At 31.9% G+C, this 10310-nt stretch overlaps 1 protein-coding gene across 1 annotated transcript; it reads right to left on the bottom strand.

Annotated features, from left to right (window-relative positions):
* Nucleotides 1-2580: 2580 nt before the first annotated feature.
* On the bottom strand, nucleotides 2581-9312 carry LOC107955281 (alpha/beta hydrolase domain-containing protein 17B). Its single transcript, XM_016891020.2, has 5 exons — nucleotides 8651-9312; nucleotides 5112-5148; nucleotides 4408-4644; nucleotides 4271-4318; nucleotides 2581-3270 (listed from the first exon to the last, which is right to left on the bottom strand). Exons 1-5 carry the CDS (start codon nucleotides 8953-8955, stop codon nucleotides 2863-2865), a joined length of 1035 nt encoding a protein of 344 aa, XP_016746509.1. The 5' UTR covers nucleotides 8956-9312; the 3' UTR covers nucleotides 2581-2862.
* Nucleotides 9313-10310: the final 998 nt, after the last annotated feature.

Below are 10310 nucleotides of genomic sequence, written 5' to 3'. Positions count from 1 at the left end.
CATCTCAATTACAGACAACCCCCATGCAGGGCTTCTTATTCATAACTTACTGTTCATATGTTCTTAATATCCTTATTCTTTCAAAAACTTAACATGCAGAGCTATCAGACTTACTAGGAGGTGGAACATCCACCGATTAATGCAAAAACCTTAGCTTCTAGCTTTATAAAGGAGAAGAAAACATATAAGTTTAAGAAGAAAACCAGAGTAATATTGAAGGAAAAAAAATCCCCCAGAAAAACTCGTCTCACCATATATATACACCTAGTTCCCCTTAGTGTAACTTGACAAGTGTCGATTGTATCCAAAATTTGTCCTAATAATTGACTGCAAAATCTGAGAGAAATATAAATGTGAATCTTATACAAATACTATTTGACCAATCAATTCAGTTGGCTCCTAACCAGATCACGTTACAACACCCAATTAACACATTGCTCAAGCAAACCGGGTGTACTATACTTTTGGCGGTAACTCTCACTAGGCTTACTCTTCCCTTGTCATATTATGTTCTTAAATAGCAGAATAACCTGAGATAAAATCTTTAATTACTTCCACAACAGATACTTTACGCTAAACTTTAATCTACCAAAAGACAGCTAATAGGCGAACTAAATTATGCCAAGCATATAACTTCACATGTACACATCTTCTAATTGAATCCTCTAGATTTGGGGTGTGACAGAAAGTGTGTCTCGGGTCTCCATCTTTCCACCAACGCGCTGATGAGTGTAGGATCGAGTTTGCAGCCCCAGAGCATATGAGTCACATGCAAGAATCCCATGTCTAGCAAATAATCACGAATTTCATTGTCTAGACTCTTTGACAAATTATGTATGAACCTTGCAAAACACGATTATCCACCTATTTATATCAACGAAATAAAATAATATAAAAATAAAAAAATTAATTTAACTTAATTGAAAAAAAAATTAAATTTTTTCCTTACCATTATAGCTTAAGCAATGAAAATGTGCTTGTTGCCAAACGAATCAGAGAGCTTGCCATTTGTAAAATTTTAATCGAAATGAATATACGAAATAATTAAATAAAACTATAGTATTTTTAAGCAAAGTGTATAGAAAAAAATTGATCAAAAATTGAGAGAATTGAGAGTTTAGAGAGAATAGAGAAAGTTGGATTTTAGCAAAAAGAATAAAAATTGAGATGGTATTTATAGGGAAAAAAATATTACCATTGGCCCTTTTAAATAATTTTACCGTTGCTAACGTTTAGAAAGCCGTTGGGCGAAAATGACTATTGGAGGAAAGCGCATCCAGCTGGTCGCGTTTTCTACACAAGTGACAAGAGCACGTCTTGCTTTCAATCACTCTCTCCAAAATCGACCTATTTCCTTTAAAAAAAATTTAAAAAGAGCCTAAAAGGCCAATTAAAAAAAACGACACATATGGCTTATTTAGCCATTCCCAGAAAGAAAGTTCATATATTTCAATGTGTTATTTAAATATATAAAAAAAACTCATGTTATTTTTCATCAATTCAAAAAATAAAAATTAGACTAAGGCATTACTAATAAAAATTATTTTTTTCATATTTTAAAAATTATCTTTTATTTTTAAAAATATATTTTTTATTTCTCAAGATATCTATCAAAGCGAGTCTAATAACTAATCCTCCGCATTCTGTAAACCCATTAAGAGGATAGATGCTGATCACAAATTTTAAAATTGCTCTATACCTAAGACGAGGATCGAACCCTCAACCACTGGTTAAAAAATAATACATTTGATAAAAAAATATTATTAATAATAAAAATATAAAAAACTCTTGTTGATTTTTTTTCTTTTTTTCTTTTTATCTAAGAGAGAGCTGACTTCTTTTCTCGCCATTTATGTTTTTCTTGCCATTTATGTTATACAAGTAGGACTTTGGTTGTTTTTTTTAAAATATTGAATTCATTAGTGCTCTTTTAAATGCACCTCAATGATTGTTAATATTTGTCCGTATTATCAATTTTTAGTTAATTCAATCAGTTCAATTTATCGATTCAACCAATTTTTAGTTAATTCAATTAATTCATATAATTTTTTTATCTAATCCATTTAAAATCACTTTCAAGATCAATTCTCTGATAGATTCTCAATTCAGCCGGTTTCAATTCAACTGATGATTCCGGTATAACACTGATTTAAACACAGTTAGCTAACATTCATGATTGCTTCCGCCGCAAACTCTGGCCTCTGATAATGGGAGTGGGCCACACAACATTATTATTGCTTCAATTCGTAAATGACTTGGTTTTCTCAACCTCATCACTACCACCATACATATACTATTGCCAGGAAAGGCAAGAGGGGCATCCACATAATTGTGTTGGTCATGGGTTTTAAACTTTCATGGTTATCAAGAAGGGCAGAAGCACAAAAAATTGGATATGCAAAATACTAATAGATACCCAAACCAAAATTTCAGGAAGCAATCATATACCCAAACCAAAATTTCAGGAAGCAATCATAAAAAAACTACTTATATTTGTTTACTTTTCAACTTGGCACCAAATGCTAGAAATGCTCCCGCTAAGCAATATGCATTGAAAAACTTCTGAGTTTTCAATATCAATGGCAGAAACTGCGTAAATACTTTTTCATTTAGCATTGAGGCTGAGACTGCTGTCTTTTACACAAGAATTTAATAATCTAAGATTTTTCACTTAATCCAATCTCGTTTCCTTGATACATGCACAAAAATTATGACATTTACGACCAAAATCCGATAACTTATGCAACATTACAAATGCAGAAGTGGAAAGCATGTAAATTACCTCCTCAATTGGATTCGAGAATATAAGGAATAGATATGCATATCCTTTTTTATTTCACTTGTCCTTTGCTTTTGAACTCCTCACCAAACTAAGCCCTTTTTTCTCCTAAATCTGTCAACACGGTCCGTGCTCATTCGAGACTTCTCAGGCTTGTTTGACTTCTTTGACTTCTCAAGTCGGCTATCTAAACTGTTTCTTGAAACTTCTGGAAGGTCAGCACCCAATTCGAATGTATCCGAAGTTCCACCCTCCGATGGTTTGTTGCTCCATTTGTCAGAGTTGACCACTACTTTTTCAGAACCATTAGCAGCAGCTGCTTTTGATTTGTTTAAGGATAGTACAAACTTCTTCAGATGTCTAATGAATTCTGGGTAGATCTCAAGATTGCAATGTCCTCCTCCATTAACCCACAACGGATCGTACTTATTCTTGCAAAGCTCCCAAAGCTGTTTTCCATGAGAATGATGAACAACTTCATCCGCTGTCCCCTGCCAAGACAAAAAATTGAGCTTCATCACCACTTTTAAAATAAAAATTCAAAATAGACGTGTATAACAGTTACTCCTAAATATCAATATATTTAGGTAGCATGAGCAAGTGAACAAATGTCTTCACTTGTCAGAGTTAACAATTCAATGGACTTGGCAACCTCTGTATGCATGTTGCGTTCCATGTTTATTTCCCGAGTCAGCCATGTAGATACACAGCAAAAATTACCAAATGTGTCAAATCTTAAAAGTTAATACAATATATATATAGAATTGTTGTGTTAATTGTGGTTTAAATATGCACAATTTCAAAGTGCCACACCGCTTACCCCAAACCTGACCATGGAGATAAAAACAAGAACAAAGACAAACTACTCTTTGTTCAAAGACCCAAAAATTGTCATATGTATTTCTCTCTCTATGTTCAAAAAGAAAAATATATATACCTACTCTCAATAAAATCTTAAATTCTCGAAACCTACCCAACATATGGCACAATGCAAAGTACTAAATATTGATTAATTCATTGGTACCTAAAAACAGAAATGTATTACTAGTGGATAATACTGTCATCTTTATTTAATTTCACATGAGAACCTCAATAATCTAGTCATCACAGACAAAACAATAAATCAAATCTAGACTGATTGAGCTAAAATGCATAAGAAGGTTTAACTATTCATTTAGAACAAGTATCTTTTCGACAATCTGTGACCTGTGATATTTTTGTCAAATTTGAGTCTCTTCAAATCAATCTTTAAAGATTTTCTTTCATTGATTATCTGGGTAAACTTTTTATGATGGTATTTGTTCACATTTTGGAACTTCACATCACAGCACATCACATGGGTGCATAATAATGGCAAATCACCTACTGACCACAACAAACATATGATATAATATTAATGTTAACATTGCAAATCAAGAGAGAGAGAGATGACGACAATGATGATGAAACAAGATGGGGAGGATAAATGCCAAAACTAAGAACAATACTTACATGAATTACCAAGACTTGGCAGTTTACTGCTCCAATTTTGTCAATATTCTGAAAGGATGGGGGGAAAACCTGGTAATGAAGGTACACATACAAGATAAAACAAGAAACTAGAAATAGGATGAATAGGACAGACTTACCTTATAAATGTCAAACCAGTAGGTCCTTTTGACAGGGTACAATACTCTCATGCCAGACAAAATTGGGCTATGTAGAACCACACCTCTCAAGTTTGGCAAACGAGAAGCAAGATCAACAGTAGGTCCACTACCAACTGACTGACCATATAATATCAAATCTTCATCTTTAACTCCATACCGTTCCTTAAGGCATGTATATGCTGCATCTATGTCTGCATATGTATTACACTCAGTTGGCTGTTTCAAAAAAAGAAAGTGAAAATTAGAATACAGATCTCCATCTAAGAGCAAAATATTCATATATTAAAGACAAGAAATCAAAGTAACATGTCTGCATTGAATATTTATGGATTCTGTAACACGCTGAACACGGGAAATAAATGAGAAACCCCACAAATTTAAAGAAATTAGTGCATAAATTATCGAAATGATTGTAAAGATTAAAATGTTGAAAACATATGGACCAACATTGACCAATACAACCGATATTATACAAAATAAAACAAGCTGCCTTATAGGTTTACTCTGAGATTTTTAAGAGCTCAAATCTTGCAAATTAAATGAACACTGTATTAATCTACTTCATTAGAAGAAAAAGTGAAAGAATGAGTTGGATTGGCCCAAGATAACGTGCAACTATTTAACGTGAATCAGGGCAATTTTTGCTCCCAACATTAGCAACTAAGAAAAGAGAAACCAGGTACCTTTCCAGTTGATTGTCCATAGCCACAGTAATCATACCTAGAAAAGAAAAAAAGTGTGATCAGTTTAGAAAAATAAACAAATAGAAGAAAAGACTAGACTAAAAAGCAGACCTCGCAAGAGAATGGATGATAAATATTCTACTTTCAGGAATTTTAATTATATATACACTCATAGGATGAATCACTCAAGTATTGTCAAGAAGAACTTTAAGGGACAAGGAATTCTAAAATTATTGTTATTATTATTTTGGACAAGACTTTAACAAAAAGCTTTAAATGCTTAAGAATGACAGAATGCAGTTCATTAGTCTTTGGCAGATTGAGAATCCGATAAATGTTTCTTCATTTGTATGAATGGAAGCTCAATCTTGAATAACTCGAAAAACTTTCAGAAGAGCTATATATACAAGGATTGAAGACTATGAAGTTCACATTCTCCCACAAAAGTCTCCACGGACTCACATTATTTTGGGGTTCAGTAGGTAATAGGTCAGTGCCTAATTCTGAGGCAAACTTTTCTAATTCTCTTAGAGAAGTCCTGTCTGCAAGGAAGCAACAAGCTGTCTTTTTCTTCCCTTTCCTATCATTTATTGAAGTTTTTATATACTTATGCATGCAAGCACCTTCATTAGGGTACTAAAGTAGTACACTTATCAACAGAAAAACATTTTGTATCAATTAATCAAATTCAAACCAGACTGCCTGCATATAGAATGCAACCTCAACCTATGTTGCTTTGACTCTTCGTTTTTCTTGAAATACTCATGTCTAACACTAGCATCCAGCATGAATGCGTAGATATGTCCCTCCAAGAATCCTCCAAATACATGGGAAAACTTGAAAAAATTGATACATACTGTGTTTGACTTGTACTTGTATCCGACACACACCTGAGTCTCATAGACCTTAACAGTTTTACATCAAGCAAATCCAGTAATGGCAAAGTAGACGCAGACCAGAGATGGTCATTTCCAAGAGGCCGCCAAGCTTGATATTTACTAGTACTAGTTTCTAATGTCACATGAGTTGCATGTGTTTTTTATGCATTTAATTTTTAATTAGTTTTTAAAAATATTGTAATTTTTAATTAATATAATTAGTGTAAAATAATATTCCTTATTCGAATTGTTAAATATAATTAAAATACATTAAATTATTTAACAATTCAAATGTTATAATAATAAATTTCAATTCATAACTAAAGCATTTCTAACATATCCAATATACAATATATAGTATAATTTTACTTCATATAATTAATGCAAAGCAACATTATTCAAACTAATAACTAATTAACATATACTAATTATTTTGATAATTCAAATATAGTGCTAATAAAAAATTCTAATCATTATTAGAACATTTGAAAAATTATAAAATTTTATATATTCTACATTAAACTCTTCACTATTCAATTTTTATTTTTTTTCCTAACAATTAATAAATGGACCATAATAATATTTAGATAATATACAATTAATATAAATATAATACAATATATTATACAAATATATTATTTATAAAATTTTATATATGAAATATAAAGTTAGTTATTATATAAATAATTAAATTTACTATTTACAACAATTTTTTCTTTGTACTTTTTTTGTTAATGGAAACATAATAATTTTACAGCTAGCTATCACCGTAAAGTCTGCCCAAATAGTAGTTGAACAACTACTCTGACCAATCAACTACATGCATAGCATGGTGCGGACATGATTAATCGGATCCTATCATTTGGACTTAAAAGGAGAATATTTCCTTCTACTTCATTTCACTTTATCTTGTTATGTGTCATCACTAAATTTTGTAGCATATCTTTCGATCCTGTACATGCATATCCCCACATAATGCTCCATATAAACCTGCTCACGTTCATCCTCTGTTTGTTATGTACTCATACTGCAGTCCAAGTTACCCAATATTGTTTCCAAGTAAACAGAGATAAGCAACAATTATGAGATACTATCTAATGATAATAAACACGGCATTATGGGTCTGGAAGTGGTAATGGCACAAGAAAGGAACAACAAAAGCAGGATAATTTACAAACGTAGAATTAAATGAAAAATAAGGCAAGATAAACCTTTTTCTGAAAACTGAAACTCAAGACTTCATCCTTCCAAAAGTACCAAGACAAAAACTAAAAATTCAGTAATAGGATACAGTAAATATAAAGCTTCCCTAACGATTTAAAAAGTGTAAGACAAAAACTAAAAATCCAAATTTGAGAAATATCTCCAGTTAGGCATAGTTCCTATGGAGGAACGGAATGCTATTAACATGATGTAGCCTATACTCTACGGAAATAAAACATCCAATAAGAAAACTACACAATTACATGATTAAGATATCACCTTCTAACATTCTAATCATACTTTAACACATTATTCACTGCTTTCTGACAACTATGTTGCTCCAACTCTTTGTTCTTCTTAAATTACTTACATTTGTCACCTGCATCCTACACGGGTATACGGCTATGGCCCTCCAAAGATCCTCCGAATACATGAGAAAACTTAAAAAAATCAAGCATACCCATGGCATACACATATCCATATTTGACACTCAAACTTGTATCTAAGTAACATAGCATGTTAATGCCCTTAGGCATTAAAAGCTTCAAAGCATTGTTTGCAAGAAAAAGTATAATTATCATATCTAGCACCTCAACAAGAAGCAACCACTACAAATATGACCTAGCCAGAAACCATCTTCTACCACATTGCCTTAAGTAGGTGCGCTTGATCAGTTAAAAGCACAAAGTCCAACAGCATTTTGAATTAGCTGTCTACAGCATTCATGCGTAGATAACATTAAAACATTGCCATCACAATGCAGCAGCTATTGTAAAGAAATGATAAATAAAAACAAAACTCTGAACACCTAGGTAGCTTAAACAACAATGCCTTCGCCAATAATTCTTTCCAAGTCTTATTAAAGCCAAAGTGCAAAACCACTACCACTAGTCTTACAATGTAACAAATATCAAAATCAGCATAATTCTCAACAGGTTGGGTTCCAGTCCACTACTTTCAATGCACTCTTCATTACCATTCAGATGTATTTGATCCACTCAGTAATTGTGAAGTCAAATTTGTGAATGTGACTAACCATGTATTGAAAAGTAATGAATGAGAATCGGATCCAACTCTCACTTACTGCCAGCCTAAAATCTCTCCTTTCCCTAACATTTAGCACCTCGTAATCAGACAGGTGAACCTAGAAAGTTCAGTTTTACAAGTAATATAGTAAATAAAACAGTTAAAAGTGCTTTACACTAAAAAGAAGGAAACAAAAAATCACCAAAATTATCCCAACACTCATAAGACCTCAAAATCCCAAGAAAATCACACAAAATCAAACAAATAAAAAGCCACAACCAACCATTTTCACTAAGCTAAATCAACTTCAGTTTAAGCAAAATAGTTAAAACCTAAGACTAACAAAAAAAAATCATGTTTCACATGGGAAAAAAATTCTATTAAGTAATCAGAATGTCTATATGCGTATAAAAGAAAAAAGAAAGAAATTACCCCATAATATTAACTCGAAGGCGATTACACAACTCGACGAAAAGCTCAAACATTTGTCCCAAATCAGCGGCATTTCCATGAGAGTACAAGAGAGTAGCGGAAGCCTTGGGGTGCTTTATATGGACAGACACAATGTCGTTACCACGGCGGGTGCGTAGCTTCAAGACGTCGACGTCATCCCTCCTCGGCACCTCAGGTATATACAGCCGACCGCCACATGCGTCGTCCTCTACTACTGTGTAGGAGGGGGGATTTGGCGGGAAAAAAGCGAATTTCGAGGCGATAGACGACGTGACTCCACCCATCTTCTTCTTAGCATAAGCTGATGTTCCTCTTTCATTAAAATTACCAAAACTAAGACAACTCAGTCGCTTCGAAACCTCAGCTAATATCCACCATCGGATCTTCTTTTTCAGATCTTTCTTTTAAAAAGGAAAGAGGTGGTGCGTGGAATGAGAGCAGCCGTCGTAACAAAACGAAATTGTTACTAGGGGCTTCTCATCTTGTGCTTTTTGACGTTTCGATTCCAACGTTTGGAACTCATCTCGTTTGTGTATTAAGAGAAAAGGGCAAAAAAGGGCGCGTGAGCGCGTTGGTATAGGAAGGGTCGCCTGACGGCGACTTAGACACATGACATGCATCTCTTTTGCTTTCTATGTTACAGCTTGCCTTTGGATTGTTGGCAAATACTTTTATTCAAAATGGATCAAGTTTTTAGTTTACATTTATTTATTTATATTATTTATATTTTATCTATAAATTATATTAATTTCTTGATTCAATTAGTGTGACAAGTCAATTTAATTTAACTTAATTGAAAAATTATTAAAATATTATTAATTTTACAAAATTAAAAATTTCAATAAGAGGGTTTTTCGTGTTTTAATAAAATAATGTTGTACTATTATTGGATTTGATGCATAAATTTTAAATTTTTAACTTAATTATTTCATACAATATAAAAAAAATCTAACTATTTCAATCAAAGCCTCACTTATTTAATATAAAATTTTTATAAATATATTTTTAACATAAATTTTTTTCCTTTACATAAAATTTTTTTTCTACCTACAATGTAGATATGTCAAAAAACTAATTATATATGAAGATTGTGACAAGTTTAACATCATGAGTTGAAAATACCAACTCAATTAAGCAGCTTATAAAAAAAAAACAAATCAAAATATTTACAATAAACAATTTTTAAGGTTTGTGTTGAAATAAAAACTAAACATAATATTAATCATCCTGTAATTTTTTTTTCATTTTGCTTGTTAGAGAAATCTTACACTTAAAAAAAATTATTTTATTTTTATCAAAATATAATTTCTTTTATTTTAATTTTTCTTTTAAAATTTATTATTAGAAAATTGATTAACACTTAATTTGACATAAAATCATGCAAATCAACATGTTATAAAGATTAGGCAAAACATATCACAAAATTGCATTTCATGCAAAAACGATAATCTATCGAGAATAACTCAAATCAACATTGCATAAGTGAATCCGATACCATTATTAGATCATCGAAGCACTATCGGCACTACGAAAAAAAAAATATTCAACAAACCCTCACCACAAATCCATGTTCAATGAACAAAATCGAGTTAAAAAGAAGGTTGAAATTATACATTAACCTACTTGAGTAAAGAAAATT

The sequence above is a fragment of the Gossypium hirsutum genome, chromosome A07 (genome assembly GCF_007990345.1).
Source record: "Gossypium hirsutum isolate 1008001.06 chromosome A07, Gossypium_hirsutum_v2.1, whole genome shotgun sequence".
Classification (NCBI taxonomy): domain Eukaryota; kingdom Viridiplantae; phylum Streptophyta; class Magnoliopsida; order Malvales; family Malvaceae; genus Gossypium; species Gossypium hirsutum.
Note: the sequence above shows the minus strand (reverse complement) of the source record. Positions and strands in the feature narration are given on the sequence as shown.